Source organism: Hermetia illucens, chromosome 3, assembly GCF_905115235.1.
Source record: "Hermetia illucens chromosome 3, iHerIll2.2.curated.20191125, whole genome shotgun sequence".
NCBI lineage: Eukaryota > Metazoa > Arthropoda > Insecta > Diptera > Stratiomyidae > Hermetia > Hermetia illucens.
Genome location: NC_051851.1, coordinates 74,145,318 through 74,167,248, shown reverse-complemented (window position 1 = coordinate 74,167,248; position 21,931 = coordinate 74,145,318). Strand labels below are relative to the sequence as shown.

General features: G+C 38.3%; 1 protein-coding gene across 5 annotated transcripts in view; it reads right to left on the bottom strand.

The window, feature by feature from the left end:
* Positions 1 to 21,931, bottom strand: part of LOC119653051 (actin-binding LIM protein 3) — a 55,493-nt gene that overhangs the window by 17,825 nt on the left and 15,737 nt on the right. For 3 of the 5 annotated variants that reach the window (XM_038057520.1, XM_038057524.1, XM_038057521.1), the window contains exons 2-5: positions 13,355 to 13,665; positions 1,806 to 2,477; positions 1,284 to 1,340; positions 37 to 551 (exon numbers count right to left, since the gene is read on the bottom strand). In XM_038057520.1, the coding sequence (XP_037913448.1) occupies positions 37 to 551; positions 1,284 to 1,340; positions 1,806 to 2,477; positions 13,355 to 13,665 (1,555 nt within the window). The remainder of the gene's footprint in view (positions 1 to 36; positions 552 to 1,283; positions 1,341 to 1,805; positions 2,478 to 13,354; positions 13,666 to 21,931) is intronic. The other 2 variants (XM_038057522.1, XM_038057523.1) reach the window with 1 other exon arrangement.

The following is a 21,931-nucleotide window of genomic DNA, read 5'->3' as shown; positions in this document are numbered from 1 at the left end:
CGCCTCTTATCAAAAATATCGAAGTTGAAAACTTACTGATCGATCGCTTCGCCATTTGCCTTATTATCGGTTTCATCTTCCTCATCTGAACCAGGTACCCCTTTATATGAATCTGAATATCGCCTCCTTCGTTCTGGATCCGTATATGGATACGGTGGTGCTGGAAAATCATCACGTTCAATTTTCGGTTTTTCTCCTGGCGGAGGTTTCTTAGCTGCAGGATAATGTGATAATTCGATCGGCTCTTCATTATTCATTGCTGGACTTTTTGGTCGTGGTGTTTCCGATCGAATTGCATCGACTAGAACCTTCATTGCACTCTTATTACGTGATTGTGGTCGTGACGGGGGCCGACTTCCACCAGGACCTGAATTTATTGGCCGATGGAAATGTGGCGAAACTGGTGGTTTATCGTAAGGATCGATTGGTTTTCGCAAGTAATGTGGCTCATCGGTCAAATAACTATAGGTGTAAATACGTGAAATGTCTTCGTAGCCATAGCCATGACGACCATATTCACGGAGAATAAGTCCAGGACTGACGGTTCGGTACTGAAAATGTGTGATTAAATTTTAACGAAGACATAAAAAAATGCCCAGTTTCTATAAATTTAACTTTGCAGGATGAGAACTGCACAAAAGAAACATTACCCACTTAAACATGAGAAAAGATTAGAGTTAGCGTGGCACAAATAAGTTAAATGAACAAAGGACAGGGAAAAATGGTATTATAGAAAATTGCAGTGACATTACATCGGTACGTTCTGACATTAGTCACTTTTTGAAACATTAAAGAAAGTAGAAGATTTGCAAATATTAAACAAATGAAAATGATATAATTGTCTCTGGAGAATGGCTTCAATATAAAAGAATAATGAACTGAAATTTAGATATCAACCACTCTTTTAGCCGCAAAAAACTAATTTGAAATATAAAATTAATTTAACTTTCGAAATATGCAAATTTTGGAAAGATATTGGAAGGGATTTATTGATGCTTGTCCACTTGATACCAAGAGTGATGAATGAAAAACCATAATGTCCGATAAAGTATAATCAAAATATTCAAAACGAGCATACAGACATGCATTCCATGTGACCCAAATATATTTTAAATGTAAAAAAATCTTCAAATAATAATGCCCACTAATCCGCGAACAGTCTTCATTAAAAAAATTCCTGACGGTAACCAAATAGTTTGTAGCATTCTTACCCTTCTAACTTACGTTATTCAATAAGTTAATTACTAAACAAAAACACGGGAACTCATCTCAATTCTACCAACCTTTCTGCTCGAATAAACCGAACCGCTAATGCTGGGTGTTCTCGATCTCATATAAAACTGAAAAAACAACGCAAGCGCAAGGATAGTAAAAAAACTAAAAACGAATTAAACGAAAACAGTAAAACACATGCGGCAAAACAATATGAGTAAAATAAATGCTAATAATTATTAAAAATCATAAATCTCAAAAGCGAAGAATATTAATTCCGTACAAACAAACCCCTGACGTAAAAGTCCCAGGAAAAGTACATCAAATGGAAAAATCGGCCTTTCTTTGGAATGAGTTAGTAGTACAAGAATACGAAACAATGTATGTGACATCGGGGTGAATAATGGAAGTTTCCTTGTGTAATTATGGAAATTAGGCTTTCTGCAAACAACTTTGCTTGCAAATTCATTTGTGTGTTTGATTCCGTTTTTGTTATTGTTGCAATGCATCCCATGAACTGTTTCAATGTTCCTTCATTTGATGTACTTTCAGACCTTTTTTTAATGCAAATTCATATCAAATTTATTCCTTACGTGCATATCACTCATAGCACTTGTACTCATACGATCACATTCCGTATCCGTGAAATTTCCATTTGCAGCACCACCATTTATAATAGCACCTAATTCCGACGATGGGCCTGGTCCGCAACGTGGATGCCAAATAGCACTTCCCTGAAGATACATCTCTTCTCCATCTCCAAATGGATCGCCGCACTTTGTGCATCGGGCACATGTCGGATGGAAGTGATGATTATCACCGGCCTGCAGAACTTTTCCACTAATATAACGATTACAATAGGCACATTTAACACCAAACGATTTCTGATAGCATTTCTCGCAATACGGGACATTATCTTTGCCCATATATTCACCATTTAGCACAGCGCTACAACTCTTGCAGCGAAAGCACCAAATATGCCATTGACGATCCAAAGCAATCAATGCTTGACCGTCTTTCAGTAGCTCACCGCAACCGGCACACTCGTTCGGATCATAATCTTTAGTGATTGTTGTATTTGCCGTATTGAGTTGAGCATTTTGTTGGGTTTGTTGATGGGCAGTGGCTTTCGTTGGACTGATCGAGGAGACTTCCTTTTGTGGTGAATTCGTCGAAGTTACTTGTTTCTTTTGCGGTGTTTGATTCACAGCATTGGGTAGCGACACGCAAACTTCACATAGGACTTCTTTGCCCGTGTTTGTTACCTGAAAAGAAATGAAAAGTATGTTAATAGAACTTTGCGTGCGTTTTTAATTGAATTAAAGTAGCGATCAAGCTGCTGATGTAATTGATTAATGCTAGCTTATCATTTCACCCTTTAGGACATTTTCTTTAAAATTAACTTCAGCAGAAAATATACTAATGACTTGCAATTTCAACCTATATCTAAATCTCCAAATTCAGTAAATCTGAACTAATACTAAATGATAACTCCTTTCCGATATAATTTAATAATATAAGCAACAATGACTTTTCTTGTTCGAAAAAAGTGTTAGAACCAGTGATAGTGCCATAAAAAACAATAAGAAATAAGGTACAGACGGATGATGATACTGCCACCACCAAGCGTGGAAGAAACAGGCCGTGCATTTCAAAAACCATAAGACCGCAGGAGCCGATGAAATTACAGATGAATTGATTAAAAATGGAAGCGACCAACTACACCTATCTTGCTAGGCCAGATAGCTCTCTTCCGCCCGCAACATCATCGGCCCATACCAAAGATCCTTCACTCCAGGAAAATCAACAGATCAGATTTTCTCTCTGTGGCAAATGGTGGAAAAACTGTTGGAATATGGAATATCAGTTGCACCATCTTTTCATTGACAACATAGTCAGGGTAAAACTGTACACAGCCATGAGAAAATCCGGTATCTCGACGAAATTGATAAGTCTGACTAGGCTGACCCTGATAAATGTGCGATGCCAGATAAAAACAACAGGATCACTCTCGAAACCACTCAACATCACCAACGGTCTAAGACAAGTAGATGCCCTATCATGCGTCCTCTTTAACCTGGCCCTGGAGAAAGTGATTCACGATACCGATGTAAATGCGAGAGGCACCATCATCTTCAAGTCCACCGAACTACTGGTCTACGCCGACGATATTGACGTTATGGGAAGAACAACCCGAGATGTACAGTCTAATGAAGGCAAGACAAAAAACATGGTACCAATGTCAACGCCAAAAACCAAAGAACCAACATCGAATCGTACTGGTTCAACAAGAACAATAAAGATAGGAGACTACAACTTTGAGACAGTTGAAAATTTCTCGCATCTAGGGTCGAAAATCAGCGCCAACAACAGCTATGATGACGAAATCCGCACATGGTTGTTGGCAACCAACAGAGCCTATTTCAACTTACAAAAACTGTTCCGCTCGAAACGTCTCACCATAGGGTCAAAGCTCTTACTGTACGAGACAATGATCTTGCCAGCCCTCATGTATTCCTCGGAGACTTGGGCTCTTAGCAAGAAAAATTTCGAACTTTTGGCCGCGTTCGAAAGAAGAATTTTTGGTCCCGTACATGAGGTGGTATCACGACCGTTTGGTTGTGGATAAAATCCGGCTCAACAAGTTAGTGTGGGCGGGCAACCTAATCTGTATGAGTGAGGTGGATCCAGCCCGGAAAGTTTATAAAGGCAATATCTATGGTAAAAAAAGAATATGTGGCAGACCTTGCTTCAGATGGAGCGATGGCATAGGTCAGGGCGGCAGATAACGATAAGACGCATAACCGGGATGTCAGGAGTTCCTTACTAAAGCAGGCAGATACGAACTGGTCAAGCGGTCGAACATCTTTAAAATGTTCCGGATCAACTACTTGTGAGCTTCTACACCAATGTTCTCTTTGTACTACTAAATGGAAGCAACCCGAGGAAAGTGATCGTCTTGTCATCAAAGTACTCTGGTATCAATCTCAAATGAAAAATTATGTATTGTACGCCTACGGGCCAAAAACCCGTTGACGTCTTTCTCAATGGGCGGAAGTGGCAGTGGATAGACCACATATTAAGCAAGGACAAGAAGCCCACTACTATCTTTACTATGGAACTGAATTGAATATATCAGGATGACTGACGAGTGCGTCGTCCTAGAACTATATGGCAAAGAACAATGGATTAGAAGTGGAGTCTTCTCGGGAATTCTTGCAAGGAGCTAATGCACTTTTCGATGAATCTCTTGCTATTAGTTCTCTGACCGACCGGCAAATTTCGATTATTGATAATCGATACGTCAGCCTGTTGCTACTTTTTCATTTCTCAAAAACAATTTTCCATTTATCTTAAAAAAACGGAGAAGAACATTTTACTGGTTCTTTTGCTTTCCATTAAATTAAATGCAGAACTTTTACGATTGAAGATAATTTTGTGCAGGAACCGTTCTTTGCTCGCAGTTCCCAAAGATTTATTTACTTTGAATATCTATGGTAGACAATAAAAGCGGCACAGACCAGGACGCCAGACAGTGTTTAGAGATATCGAACTGGTACACCTCGGCTCGAAACCGTGATGGCTGGAGATTCTTACTAACGCAGATGGAGAGCGGGTACCGGTTATTGCGCCCTTGATCATCAATATTTTGCTTATCCGTTAGCTTTCCTTTTTATATATAAATGTGCTTGTCTCGTCTAGGTTTCATTGATAGCACAACATTAATATAATTAGACTGAACTCCCATTAGTGTCTAGTTTAGGTGCTGTAATTGTGAGAGAGAAAGCGTTTATAGATTAGCGCGTGACTATGGTATTTCATCTGTATTGCACATAATCATAAATCAAACAGCCGGTATTTTGCATATCGCTTTGTTGGGTTTCGCTTTGCGTTTCAATAAATGGTCGAAGTATCCATCTCAAATGGCGGTCAGAGGGTAGCATAGGTTCCAGGCTTCTCACGATGGAGCATAAAACATGGGAAACGTCTGCTAAACCAACATCAATAACTTTACTACCAAACCCTATCTATCTCCATCTCGACGTGGTAATCGCGGAAATCTCTTAACGAAAAGCTGCGAGTTCCCCGCGCCTAAAAACGGGACAAATTGTACCAACTGGTCCTCCAGGTTGGGGGTTGGATAGCGCTGACAACCCTACATGGAAAATCCAAGTAACGAAGCCACGGACAGAATGGATTTTGCAATGACGAAACTGGCAACGAAAACGGAACAACGATTTACGCATTTTCTAACGAAACGTGCACTCCCTGTACAGCTGCTAAGCAGCTAGCCAATACCCTGTCTCAATATAAGGCTGATATAACAAAGTTGCATGTGCTGGATAGGGACTAGTTTCCTGGAGAAGAGTCACTACATACATTATAGTGACCATCGAGTAAACCATGTGCTCGGAGTAGGTTTCCTAGTCAGCGAAAAAATGAAACCTGGTGTTATCGGTTTTCAAAACATAAGCGGAAGGCTATGCATTCTGCTTACTTAGAAATATAAGCCTCATTAAGTTCTCGCCCCTGTAGAGGAGACTGCAGAGTCGGAGAAGAATACCTTCTAGGAGGCAGTTGAGCGGACCCTCGAAGCCTGTCCCAAGTATTATATCATAATCATACTTGGAGAGAACAGTCAAGTAGGGACGGAGCCCGTATTCAGGCGATACGTCGGCTCCCATAGCTTACATAAGGATACCAATGATAACGAACTGCGGATTATTCACTTAGCAGCAGATTATGCAGTTAGCAGTATCGCCAAAAATGGTTGCTGGAAGTGGCCCATCCAGATGGGACCACATTCAACCAAACTGAACAAATGTTGATTGAACGCCGCGACCTCTCAGCCTTGATGAATGTCAGAACATATGAGGGAGCCAATATAGACTCGGATCACTATCTCGTTGGCATAGTGCTCCGGGATCGAATTACAATACCGCCTATAATCCCCGCTGACAATCATATGGGAGTGAATACTGAATCCACCCACAAGAAAGCCCTCCGTAACCACCTATAAAGGGGAAATGGTTTCCCCAAAAACCGCAACTAACAGATGTCCTGGAGATGAAGCACAATCAAATTATCTTCATAAGTACCTGAAGAGCGTTATCATTGAGACCGCCACAAACATACCTGGCCCCATTCGCAAGAAAAGTTGGAGCGGCGGAAGAGTGCTGCATACGGAGTAATGTTGTATTCTCAAAGAACGCGGGCACGCGCAGAGGCTTATCATGAACTCCGTCGAGTGGCGAAGCGACTTCACAGACAGAAGAAGGAAGCCTGGGAGAACCAACAGATGAACTCGAAAAGCACAGGGAGCAGCTGTACCAGGCGCGGAAGTTTTACCAACAAGTCAACAGGATGAAGCCTTATCCACCTCGATGCTCATCCTGTCGAGACAAGAAGGGAAATCTGATTTCCGACAAAATGGGCATATTGTAGCGATGAGTGAGAAAGAGACATTATCTGTCCCATACATATGAAGGGGGATACCACGCAATGAAGAAATTATATAGGTATCACGTTACTGAGTACCATCTATAAGATATTCTCCGCTATAAGTGATCCATACCAAACAGGCTTCACTTAAGAGGCACATTCTTTTCAAGTCCACCCAACTACTGGCCTACGCTGACGATAGTGACATTATGGGGAAACAACGCGAGATGTACAGTCTGCGTGGGTCTGCCTGAGATGGAGCGATGGCGTAGGTCAGGACGGCAGACAGCTTTTAGGGATATCGAATTGGTGGACCTCGGCGCAAAACCGGGATGTCTGGAGTTCCTTACTAAGGCAGGCCTAGACTGAATACCTATATTTCATATTGTAAAATGTTATGATTACCGGTTTTTAAGGTTTTGTGTAAACACAAAACCTTATTAAAATCGGTTTACTGTCTGTCTGTCTGTCTGTCCGTCTGTCTGTCTGTCTGTCCGTCACACGCATTTTTCTCGGAGACGGTTGCAGAGATTGACACCAAATTTGGTGGAAAGCTGGGAACTGTGAACGCTCACGCATACAGTGAATTACATCCTTTTACAACGAATTTAAGGGGGGGGTCCCCATACATGCAAAAGGGGGGTGTACATTTTTTTTTCATCAAATATAGTCATGTGGGGTATCAAATTAAAGGTCTCAGTCAGTACTTTTTGAAGCTGGTCTTAGTTTTTACATTTATTGGAAGGGTCGGGAGTGCGGGTGGTTGAAAGTGACCATTCCTTTACGGGGGCCATTCTCAGAAACTACCCAACCGAAAAATCTAAAAAAAATCAGGAGGCTGCCACTATATGGTGCCTGGGCTCCGAAATACCTTCCACACTGATATCTGCATAAATAAAGTTAATAATAGTATATTACTATAATTTTTAGTAATTCGCTGCAGAACCCCCCTTAAATTCATGCTAGGACCACGCAACAATATAGGGTATAACATAGAGCATGATCTTACCAAGTTTGGTGGAAATCGCACTATTACTAACAAAGTTATAATACGTCAAAGTTGTCGCTTCTTCGCAAATTCAAGACTATAAATGTCAATATCATCCGAAAGTGGATATTCCCACATAATATATGCATATATTACGTGCTACGTACTAAGAAATACACAAAACCTTTCGTACCTGAAGCGTCCAGCTTCCGGTTTCCCGACTTGTTTATTACATGTTATTTCTAAACGCGATTATGGCCAGAGAAACAGAGGGTCCAAGTTCACTAGGAATTCAAACAAACTTTTTTTTGTCCTCTAGTGTTTGTGTTCATGTTCTGAGAAACCAGACAAAAGCCTGTTTATTCCTTCTTCTTATCTTATCAGTGAACCGTAACAAATTGTTTCTTTACAAGTAATAAACAGAAATTTAATTCCGAAGAAATCCTGACTATTTTGTGTTTATATCATAATGTGCATAAGAGGTATCAACGCTAATGTATCAAACTCCTTTCCTGAACCGATTTGTAACATTGATGTCTTGGAAAATTCCGGTTAATATTCTTTTACAAATGCATGTTTTGTGTTTCTTCGTTTCTGTTTGAATTGGAACTGCCAGCCTTTGCATCATCTAATTCAAATCGAGGGTAGATGATAGAGTGATATATTCGATATAGATTAGTGTTTTTATTAGAACTTTACAGTGACTGTGATGAAGTTGATTTTGTGAGCAATGCTCACTTCCCGAAACTGAACCGCAACAGAACAAAGAGAAGAAAGAGGTTCAGATAAGCTAAATGAATTGCAAACTTATTTTTCAACAAAGATCCCAATAAAAGCCTTAGAAGGCAGATGGGATATCAATGCTATATCGACAGGAATGAAGGTTGAGTATTGTTCTTAGTTTGAAATCGAATTTCTTTATTTAAAGGTTACTTCTATTGCGCAACGTCGACTGTAATGAATAAACTGCAAAGAGAAGAAGAATATATTTGAACATGCAGCAGCGACTGTTTGCGGTATTTTATGAAAACACCTCATACACCGCAGCACTTTATGAAGTCTAATGTAGGAGCAACAATAAATTATGCAAAAATGCGTTATATAGCCTAATATCAGATCTGGGCGTAGAATTTAAACGCAAAAATATTTAATACGAAATTAACACCTGAGGTCTGCACTTGCAGTCCGAAGCAAAGTTATTGATGCTCCACAAGAAAAACCTGTCTGGCCTTAATTCTACCTTGCCTCAATCTCAATAGCATTCTCAACCGGGATAATGGAAAGTTTTTAATAAAACATGGAACGACTATGAACACCTAGTTTTTGCTAAAATATAAATCACACGCAGCGCTCACTAAAGCAAATAATCTAAACAAAAAATATTACCAAACTACGTCAAGAATCTGCTGATCGTTTGAAGAAGAAGAATCGAAACTGATAATAATAAATAAATCTTCCCGCTAAGAACTGTTGACATTACATATTCACATTCGCTATAACTGGCAAGCATATGAATACCGACCGACATTGCATGTTATGAACTTCCAATTAAAATTTAAATTTAGAACCGAGGCCCAAGCAATATTACTCAATCGAATTATGAAATAATTGCTAACTTTTTCAACTTTGGCAGATCGTATCCATTTGAAATTGAAAACTATCACTTTCACGATAGGTAAGTACCGCATGAAAAGTTAAGTCGAAGAATGGAATTGATTATAGATTCAGGCGTGCAAATCTATAAAAATAAGATAAATATATTCTCCCTGGTAACTTTTCGCAACGTAATAAGAGTAATAAGTAACCTCCACACAGTGTTCTGAATGATCAATTTTTATGAGACAGCGGGAGGGTGCGCGTGATTTTGTTTGTTTAAAAACAAAACGAGATCATTATGAACTTCCGATTTCGCATTTCCAAAATGCTTTTACTCACATTATCGTCATATATGCGTTTTCACTTTCTATTCCATTCTTTCTAATGTAAATATGTATAAACACAAAATAATGGCGAAGCGCAATTTCCTATTAGTATTGAATGGACAATAAATATTTTTACAGATATTGCCGGTCATGGGAAAAATTGCGAAAATGTAATAGCTGTGAACGCTCTTTTATTTCTTTTTCTAAATCCAGTGATGGATATCATATAAACTTGAGGCTCAGCGCCAGAATGTTATTCACTTGACATTCAGTAAATGATTTAGCAATAAATCCTCAATTGCTTCGTTTGCTTGCACCTTACGACCAGACAAAATGAAGATATGGGGAAAATCATTTGATCCAAGATTAACGCTTCCTTTTATCAGTGGGCCATGATTATGCAAGTTTTATTGTGGAATTGTAAAAATAAAATAAAATGAAAAAAACCTAGATACGGCAAAGACTAACTGAAACTCCATTGGAAAAAAATGGAAGATTTTATTTTATTCTCATATTTGAAGGAAAACCTTCTAGTAGTTGAAGATAGCTAAGAAACTCTCTAATCTTCGAGTCAAAATGCCTTATCAAGAACGCAGTTCTTAAAAGACTCTTAAACGTTTCTGAAAATAATGCTCTGAATTCTTTCTATGCTATCATAACGACCACGATCAATCAAAAATCACAACCGATAACAGCTACAATGATGAAATCCGCGCGCGGTTGTTGGCTGCCAACAGAGTCTATTCCAGTTTACAAAAACTGTTCCGCTCGAAACGTTTCACCATAGGAAAAAGCTCTTACTGTCCAAGACAATGGGAGACCTAGTTTCTTAGCAAGATAAATTGTGAACTCTTGGCCGGTTTCGAGAGAAGAATTTTTGGCCTCCTACATGTGGACGGACGATTCCGTAGCCTTCATAACTACGAAATCTATGAGCGATACCGTGGCCGTCTGGTTGTGGATCAGATTTGTTTCAACAGGTTGCGGTGGGCGGGTCACTTAATCCATATAGATAAGGATGATTCAACCCGGAAAGTCTATAAGGGCAATATCTATGGTAGAGAAAGAAGACGAGGCAGATCCTGCTTGAAATGGAGCGATGGCGTAGATCAGGTCGCCAGACAGCTTTTAGAGATATCGACTTGGTGGACCTCGCCGCAAAGCTGCGATGTCTAGAATTCCTTATTAAGGCAGACCTATACCGGATACCGGCTTTTGCGCCGTTTATGATGATGATGATAACGACGACAATAATTTTGAATTACAATACACATCAATTCAAATTGCTTTTCTCAATGTGTACCATCCATCCACCTACGCGCGATGATTGTCGGTTTCTTGTAATGTGCTCCAAAGTCGCTTTTTCATATTCCTTTATTGTATTTTTAATAGGACTGTGTTTCAAGCAGGACAACACAAAGGCGAATACAAACACCCATGATGCACAGGGATTCGAGTCCAGGGTAAAGGTATCGACAGGTCGACGCTCAAGCACTCAGCCTTCGCACCGAAAAGAGTGTTAGCAAAAATATCATCAGTTTCGAAAAGTACTAATTAAACTCTTTCATATGATACCCCAGGCGACCATATTACGTGAAAAAAACGTGGAGGTGGGTCCCTTATGTATAGGGGGCTCCCCCTTAAACTCAACAGAAAATAGCGCTGTATGTAAAGGGATTCACAGATCACATGTTGTCACTAATTAGTTTAACGATTTCCGAGTAAATCGGATCTGACAGACAGATAGACATCGAATCGATTCTAACAAGGTTTTGTGTGAAACAAAGAACACCGCCCAATTCATTTGTTATCCCATACCGTGAATTTTTTGAACGTATACGGAAAATTGATCAAATTACCGTAAACCAAGCGGAGTTTTTCAGGAACTGCCGAACTACTGACGAAATATACTCTGCGTGGTCACTCATGGAGAAATATCGGGAGAAACATCGGCCTCTTTATTGTGACAACCCTTAGTGCAAAAGGAACCTGCACCCTAAGATAAACTACTACATCACGACCCAACAAGTAAGTTAGAAGTGTTGCAAATATTTGATATACCGCCCTGTGTCCTTGTCAGTTTCATACTTTCCTTTTTGGTTTTCGTTATGGAACTCTGCTCTATACAGATAACGTTTTCTTAACATCTCACAACAAAACTGATCTCGAACTTGTCCAAAATTTTTTTCCGACCGACCCTAATGGAAGAGGCACTATCACTGAACTACGCCATGATATTGCTCCACGCATCAGCGCAAACTGGACGCATCATGGTCATGTAATCCGCACTGACGAGGACTCACTAAGATTGGCTTGAATGTCAAAGTCGTGGAAAACCCCAGAAGAAGACCGAAATAGCAATATTTTCATACTCTGGAGGGGGATTTAAAAGCCTTTCGACTCAAAATGGAACAATCCTGTAACGGATAAAACTGGCAAACTCCATCTAAATGAACGGGGCAAAGGGGTAAGAAGAATAAGATGCTCTACGTAAAAACAAACTACGATCAAAGACATTATATGATATTTAAGAGAGCTTAGCAGACAAAGTTAATAGCAGTACCCTCGTACCCTACTCGTTTTCCCCAGTACGAACAGAAAGCAGTGCTGCTTGTGTGCAAAACGTAACCACAATTTCGACACCGAATGTGAAATTCTAGTACAAACTAGCGAGCATGTTCAGAGAATATTTCTAGAAAATTAATGTAATCCACAAGAGAATTCCTGAAGGTGATAGCATAGTAAAAATGAAAATTTTAATGGCAAAGCGAGTTCTGAAATACTCTCCTTAAATGCTCGTATGCAACATGATAAGATTCTGCCAACAAATATCAAATCAGATCGTTTATGTTGCAATCTTACTATCTACATTAATGGACAAATCATCGAAGGTGTTGATCAATTTCTATATCTAGGAAGCGTAGTTTTAGCCGACCTTGGCACCGAACTAAATATCGCACGACGTAGTAACCGCGCTAGATCCGCTCCGCTGCCGTGTCTAAAATCTGGAAACGCAATTATCCCAACATCAGACTGTTCTGCGCTAATGTATTTTTGTGTTGCTATGTGGGAGTAGCATATGGTAAGTATACATGATGGAATACGCTGGCCTAATACTATTTCAAAGGAACAACTTTGTCGAAACACACTCCTGGCATCCGTACGCGATGTGATCGGAAGGTAGAAGTGACAGTGGATTGCCCACCCTCCGAAGATGGCGAACGAGTTGGTCGCCTCAAAATTACTTGGCGCAGAGCGGTAGAGGATTGCGGGCTTCTTGAGAGGTCCTGGGAGGAATTGAAGCATATTTCAGCGGACCTTGTACGATGTCGTGTAGGCATGTTGGACGCACTATGCCTGTCAAAGGACAAGTAACAATCATATGCATACTATTCCTTTATACGGGATGAAATTCATGGAAGAATCGATTGAACAGTTAATAATCGACTCTTTGGATTGAATAGATAATTGGAAATATGTTTGATTGTAACTGTTAACAGTAAATTTGCCGATCTCGTTGTTTGTATTGCAGCGCCCAGATAACGTACTAGATATATATATTTATTTTAAGTTTCTGAGAGCAAACTCATTCTTTGTTGAACGAGTTTCAAAAGCATTTCCTAATAATTGCTTTTTACTATGGAGCCTAATTTTTGAAAAATTGCATGTAAATTCAGTGGGGCGGACATTACATCGATTACAATACCTTAAAAGCGGGGCCATTATCGATACTTTATTCTATATTTCTTTAGTAAAGATTACAACTGAATCAAATCATTGTAGTACTCACCTTGCTACCAGACGGGAAAGGTTTTTTACATTTACTACATGTAAAACATTTCTGGTGATACGTGTTACCCATTGTAGAAACCACTTCTCCTTCAACATAATTTTTACAGGCAGCACATTTCGTTCCATATAATTTTTGATAGTCCGGAATGCAGTAGTAGGCGCCATCCTTTGAAAAAAATCCACCGGTGGCTAATGATTTTTGACATGTCGAGCATTGGAAGCATGTTTTATGAAAATGTTTTTCGGCGACACGTAACACTTCACCGGAACATTTCTTCTGACATTTTGCACAGTAGATTTTTGTTTTACCTGTAAGAGAAATTAATTAATTAATTAATCATATTTGTAAAGTGTAAAAGTGGAATTGAACTAAAAGTTATTCACGGGATAATAAAAACTCGGTTTCAAAAGTAAAGATAAAACCATATAAACATAGTCAGTTGTTCCTAATTGAATGAAGCTGATTTGGAAAGATACTTGGTAGCTTGCCTAGTTTCGCTGAAAGGATGCGAATGAAACGCATAATCTCTGGCGGTTAAAATAATGGAATCTTTAACGGACAAAAGTTTTTGATTACAACAAAGGGTATCTATCCTCCTAAGATGGGGTTTAAGACTAAGTTTCTAATCTTATATTGGGTATCTGTTTTTAATACATCCTAAAACACCGGTACTACTCCAAGTTTACATGTTATCTTGAAAGTTAAAAGGCAAAAACATCCCATCCAAACTAAGCATTGCAATAGGAGAATGAACACTTTAAAAGTGTCCCAATAGTCGCTTTTTACAATAAAGCAAATATTTTATAAAGAAATCGAAAACAGGCGTTATCCATAGTATGAACATGTAATTCGCACTGGCAATAACTCACTTGATAAGATTGATGGGATACGAACAAACAAACGAAACAGTGCTTGATACAGATCAGGCCTATGACTAAGCAAAATGGCACAATCAATTAAGAGATCCACTGTGTTGCGCAAAGCTGCCAGACGTTAGCAAAGCCGTGAATTGAGCCAGTTTGATCAAATCTGCCCATGATTTCAAAATCGAATGATGTTCCCTGAAAATTCCTGAATTCCTATCGAATGGTACACTATCGTCAATCACGAGGAGAGAACTATCCCAAAAACAAAAAAAGTAGCGAAAATTGCCTTACAGGTTCCCCAACCGAATGTACACGTCTATGCTACCTTGCATCCTGGGTGAGAGAGAGTACTTTTAGATATCTTGGCTGCACCAGGATGAATCTGCATTTCTCATCTCATTTCCTAACATTTGAGATCATCTAATGACTGTGATAAAACTGTTGGTCTATTTCCAAAATAATTTTTATCCATGCATAAACATATATTTCGGTCGCAACTTATTCGCCTTTTCAATAAATTTACCACTAACTTTGTGTGCTTCAATTTAAAATTTTATATATGAGTAAACTAATCACTTCTCATTACAAACAATTAACTTTCCAATCTGGCTCCTATGTCTGTCAATAATCATGCAGGACAATTTCCTTCGTCAATGTTAACTAGTTTAGCTAAGTTTTCCTTTTCAAGTGTCTAAGGTGCTCTTCCTCCTTGCCTATCATAGCACACATTTTGTTCTTTCTTAACTACATGTATCGCTACCGATGATTTGAATGACACGTCGTTCGCTGTTAGATATCTCTTTTAGTGTTCATATAATGCTTAGGTGACGTCCGCTTCATTTGCTCAATATAGATTTTTTCCGCAATCATAGGTAGACACCCTTAGAATCGGCTATTGTCAGTGGTTCTTTTCGCTTTAATGCCGACTCCTTGTTGTCTAATTGTCTGAATATTGAATCGTTTTAGATATGATTCAAATCGGTTGAAGCTGTGGGATATTGACAAACTACAGCGGCAAATTTTATGTTAGGGTGGACACTGTTGATGCTGACTAACATTTTGCAATTTCCCTTTTTCCACCACCGCGAATTTATCGTCTATATACGTCACCCTTAACCTGTCCTCTTTTGTCTTAATAATTGCTTCCATCGACGATATAAATAGTTCCGAAAATAGCAGGAATATTGGACTACCCATTGTGACTCATTTTGGGGTCTTGTATTTACTGTGGAAAGTAAAGTAGCCACCATTCATACAAACTAAGGTTTGTTTAATATAAAAGGAGAAAAGGAGTTAAGATGGTAAATCTCAGCAAAAGTGGAAATCCCGCTATTTCTAAACGTAATAAGGCGGATTTATGTTCGTTATAATTCATTCACATGACGTGTTTTTGAATAAATAAAGGGGAACAAATACCACCTTGTAAGGACTTCGGTCACGCTGCTCTCAGGGCAGAGGTGAGGCAGCGTCTGATGAGTTGCCTCTGCCCTGGACGAAACCGTAAGTCTTGTTATAAGGGTAATTTTGAAAATGATCATTACTGGTCAGAATCAGAAAAGTTTAAGAGGAATATACAGGTGAAAAGTATTCGTTCATTATTGTAAAATATTAAATAAAGAGCCTATTTCAGCTTACAAAAACTGTTCTGCTCGAAACGTCTCACCATAGGATCAAAGTTCTTACTGTGCAAAACAATGATCTTGCCAGTCCTCATGTATTCCTCGGAGACTTGGGTTCTTAGCAATAAGAATTGCGAACTCTTGACCTCCGAAGAATTTTTGGCCCCTACACGAGGATGGACGATTCCGTAGCCTACATAACGACGAAATCTATGAGCGATACCATGACCGTCAGGTTGTGGATAAAATCCGGCTCAATAGGTTACGGTGGGCGGGGCACTTAATCCGTATGGATGAGGTTGGTCCAGCCTGGAAAGTCTATAAGGGTAATATCTATGGCAGAAAAAGAAGACGAGGCAGACCCTTAGGAATATCGAATTGGTGGACCTCGGCGCAAACCCGGGTTGTCTGGAGTTCCTTATTAAGGCAGGCCTAGACCGGATACCAGTTGTTGCCCCGCTGATGATGATGATGAAATCAAGAGTTAGAGCAGATAGAGCAAATTTGTAATAGGAAACCATGGTCATGTCCTAAAATTTTCAAAATTAAAAGTTTTATGGGAATTTGAATTTTATAGGTTACACATTTTCGCAAACCCCTTTCTCGTTTTTTTTCAGTACTTAACAGTTAAATGTTAATTGTTAGACACTGATGAGGCGACCACATGTGTATGTCAAATAAAATTTACATATATTTACGTTAAAAATGAAAACTAGCTTCATCCCAATTTTTGGAATGTATGTGGTTGGGAAAAATTCATTGAAACTTTCAAGAAAATTCTTATGTTAATTTGATGTTAGCTTAGCGATATGACACCGGGAAGGTCGCATTAGAAGCGTTGAATCGGCTTTTGTAAACGCAACATTCAAGTAGAACGTGAATTTCCTTCTATGGTTTATTCTTGAACATGGAGACGTTAATTTGCAAATGGAAATGGGATTGAAATAGTTTTACAAGCATTTGAACTTCGGACCACAAAAACGATTCCATGAAGGAGCAAATATAGGCATCATTTCTGATGAGGGATATGCATATATTGCATATTTATTGGAAACGGTACGATAAAGCTAGTATGACAGACAAACCATCAAATTGAAGTTAAGGATGCTGTACATAATAATGCAGGTCACAATTTCTACAAATGGTCCAATACGGATAGGCTTAACTAACTCCACTTTTAAAGATCAAGTTTTCCATTGAGTTTGAAGTTTGTAGGAACAGCGAATAATAGCTAATAAGCGGCGCAACTGACAAAAGACAAGGATAACAAAAAGGTCGATATTTATCGAAAGCTTCCAAATGAGCGAAATGGGGTGTATTTTCACAATCCTGAAAAAGGAAAAAGAACTTCAACTTCATACGACATTACCTCCCCTTTTGAACCTCTTTTTACAACCTTTCAAAGCTCTAAACGAATTCCAGATAATCGTGTTGCTATTTTCGAAGTTTACTATTAACAATTGAACCGAATGTACGACGTATCGGCACGGCCTTATTCGACTTTAAAAAAAAATCAAAAGCGGGCAATACGAACCCACGTATATGTATGTTTGTATCTCCTTTTATGCAAATAAAAGTTAAACGACTGTAAGGAACAGAACTTCGCCAGTATAAACAGTAGCAGTCCGGTAAGAGTTTTGGCAAGTTTCATAAATATAGGGCGTCTACCTCATTTGGCTGATTTAACCTTTCGTTGTAATCTCAGCTAAATGAATCTTTCCATTCTTCATGAAAAACTTTCTAAAGTCGTTGTCAACGCCATTACATAGAATTTTATGCATAAAATAACGGGAAACTGAAAATACATATTGCTCTGCACCGAATCCGTTTCCCTCAATGGATTGTACGAGGAGCTGCTGCTGCTCATTTTGTATAATGTAATCTGTGGCATTAATACTTCCAGCTTTTCCGTTTCACAAACATAGGACACCACTTTCGCAAACAAATTTATCGATGAAAAATCGAACTACTACTAATCTGGTTTCTCATACTATTAACGTAACGTGGTTTTGTGTAATTAGGTAGTACTTCAAAATGATACTAATTATAATACTTCGAAGCTTATATTAAACCAGCCAAATCAGAGTGGACCCTTCAGTTATGAAATGCACCATTAACGTCGAATGTGCCTGAGCCAAAGTTTATTTCAAAATTTACTGATATACTTGATACGGAAAATAAGTGCCAAGGATTTTCTGTCTCTAAATCTCTTCAAAGTGTACTGGATTTCGACTACTGAATAAATGAAAAATTTTCCGAATATAGGCCTCAGGAATGTAACAAAGCTACATCTCATAAGAATTGAAAAGCAGGTAACTCAACTATGTGTGATTGGGCATACATTTTAAATATGTCCTTTATAGATTAGGGAACCTTGCCCAAAAAGCAAGAGTAGAGAAAGGGGTAGTATGTTGCAATCATAGAGACAATTCTCAGATAATGAATAAGTAACATTATTTGAAATGATAAAACTTGCTTTTTCTATTCACTAGTGGAGAATTTTATTTTGCAAATATCGATATCCCGGGAACCGCTCAAGAGTCTCAAAGAGACTTGTTAGCACTGATGAAGCGAACAAGTGATTCCCGAAATATCGGAATTTGCAAAATAAAATTTTTCACTAGTGAATACAAACACCGCGCAGTTAAACTTAAAAAAAGTAACATTAGTTACAGTCGGTTTCTACTGGATCAGAAAGAAGGCAAATCCCGAAAAGCTCTAAATTTACCACTTGATCTGCCGACCGTAAAACCAGAAAAACAAAAATTGAGCGACTTGATTCCGAGGTTTCTTACATTCTACTGAAAACATTTGAAGCGAATACTCAGATCTGATATAGAAGACGACCGAGAGAGAGGTTATCCTGAGTTGTTGATCATCAATTCAAGATCAGAGGAGTAAGTTGTATCTAAACCGTGCGGATAAGTTCCCGCAGAGGGTGCGTGACAAAAATTATAATTCTTGGCCAAACTATTGGGATCAAAAGGAAAGTCTTTGGGGGTCACTATTGTTGTAATTAGCAGTTAAACATCGAATTTTGGAAAAAACAGTACGAATGGTAGGATGAAACCATCTGTCATAGAATGACCTAATAAATGAGTCATATCAACACGCCCTGAGATTGTATTATATGAAGTGTCCGCGTATCCCTTGAAAAATAGCAGAATTAGTTACTTTCAATGAAGCACACTCTAAATGAAACCATTTCATAATTACGTAAATGCTGAATAAAAGTGGAAACTTATAACCATGGTAAACATTTGTTTTAAATAACGCCTCATATACTGAGGAAACATTACTTACTCTTATATTTAGAAGGCATACAAATATGTACAACAAATATACCCCAATCAGTTACAATATGAACTACGATTAGAATCTTATCGATATGAAGTTGGTGGCCATTCATTACGATCTTCAGTTATCGTGCTCGCTTGATTACGAGCAAGCTGAAAGTCCATTGCAAATCAGGGCAGAAATTTGAGTCTAAATTGTGGATATACGAGAAACAATTTTAACTCTCTGGGAAATTTTAACACGCTCTCATCCCAAAATCTCCAATTACGTTACGTAAGGAAGAAAGATGATTTAGAATATCTACCAAGCCTAATTATATCGACTCATTTCATTTTGAAGCACATTGTCAACAAAGTCAGATAAATTTACATCCCAGAACTTACGTTTACCGCGAATTAACATCCACCTGTAAATTATGTATTATCTGCAATGCAAACATTCTATTCCAAGAATATATGCTTATATAACCAAGCCGAGTGAGAAAAAAGATTCTTAAATTCATGCCCATATAATATTTATGATTCACCGCTATGCTCGGGTGAGCATTGCGATAAAATTTTGTTGCAGATATTTATACACCACCGTCGTAAGTCAAGTTTTCAATTTTTCCACTATCTATGGATTCAAGCGGCCGGTCACACTCAATACGTCATTTTTTCCTTATCAAAATCGTTATTGTATAGTTATCTCTTTGGTAATTATTAGAAGGTATTCTGTCATCGTTATACTTAACTCATTTCTCAAATGCTACCTGGTTTCGATATAGATGTCAGAAATTCCAGAGAATGTATTGACAAGTTCTATGACGGGTTATGGCTATACATATCGGAGAATACATGGAACTAGTTTTTACATTTACTGATAGCCAGTTAAACGAATTTATTTTAGGGAATAGAAGTTTCTAGCACTTTGGTAGTTCAGTATTAGGTCAAAGCTTTGTGCATTTCTTGCTAGTAATTCTGCTTATCGGATTATTGACGTTTAAAAAGGAAAATATGAAATATCAGTTTCATTATCTAAATCGGCCATTAAAAAAACAATTTCACTGCTATAGAATATCATTCAGTTTATATATATATAATATATGATTCTCTACATAATCGACAGTTAAAAGTAGTCGCTAATCGAACAGGGATTGAGAGCCTTGAATTCATTCTCTAAGTCATAGATTATAAAAATAAAAATAAAAAGTCGATCGAGATAGAAACCGCAATGCAATTGGATAAAACCCTAATCGTAATATTCCTACTAACTACTACTACTAATTTTTCAAGAAAACACTTCTTAAATGGGTTTCGAGTGTAAAGAGTTACGTTAGTACGTACACAGCGCGGCCTATGCCGGTTTAAAGCACCAAATACATTCCTAATTAGAAAAACTGTTTGAGAAATTTCGAACTGTCAAATCCCTCATAGAAGATCAACCTTCCGTAAGGAAACCTTCCGGATTTGAAAATGATAGTGGGTGCCTTGGAGAAAGAAAACATTGGAATTCTACAACTTTTGGCACTGGAAAAACGCAACACTCACTTTATTTTCCAGAAATTGTGTTGACAGATTTTCAATGGCAAAATTTTAGAAATTTCGGGGAAGCTATCAATGATTGATTCATGGATTTCTTTACAGGGAAACCGGACTCCTATATAGGGGGAATATTTGTAAACCATAAATAGCCATCTAATCTAATCTAATTTAAAATTTAGTTTTGCTCAAACAATATGTTTGTTTAACTGTTCTATTTTTTTATCAAGCATTCTTTCTGGTAAATTTGGTTTCCAATGTTAGGTATAAAATTTGCGATGAATGAAGCAGCAATTTTATAAAAACATTATAAAAACTTATCCTTAGAGCGCTTCCTCCTTCTGGGCATATCTAATTATATTTAAATTAGAGGCGTCCGCCACGCCTTCTATCATTTGAGATTAAGGAATGTCATACGTTTTTCTCTAATCAACCAAGTTAACCGAGTCACCATATACTCGCCGTTGTCATTTTAGCGAACAAAGTCACAATCTTTATGCAGTGCGCCTTTGAGATGTTAGATGTACCATAATCGTTAGAAAATGTTTCGCATCTCTCTAACTGTTATTAGTATTCATTCCCATTTGATAACAATTCCAACACACTAAATGGGTGAAAGAATCCAAGGCTCCAAGGTTACTTATCCGGTATTTGGCCCTCGATATCCAGTTCTGAGACGTAACACGCACTGTAAGGAAACAATGTGCACGTCCGGTTTAGTAGGAATCCGCCTTGAAAGTCTTGATTAATGTTATATCCCCTGTAGTTGTCATACTAGTTTCCTGATGTACTATACGCCATAATACTCGCCAAACTTGTCGTTTATGCTCACTGAATGCATCATGGAACTGCACTCAACTGAGCTGATAGTGATTCCAAGAACAAAGAAAATTACAATATATCCTGCACTATCCTAGGAATTTGTTAATGTTTCGATAAGATGTTAAATTTAGTCTTCGATAGAGAACCATCAGTCGCTTTGAAGTTTAACCATCACCATTCGGTGAAGAGGAAAGTCTGCAACTGATAGAGAAGGGTAGTATTCGAGATGGAGAAGCGGACACTTGGCCGACTGATCAATCAAAGACCACGTGTGAATTTGTCTTGTTCGTAAGCTTATTCGAACCCAAGAATATAAGATTTTTAATATACCAGAGAAAGCGATCTCTTAATCTAACTCCTTGTCTTCTTCCTACGCAAGCATCGCTCATTTACCATCTATGGTCCACAGAATCATCGTACGTACCCCGTTAGTCAAAGCTAACGCCGAAC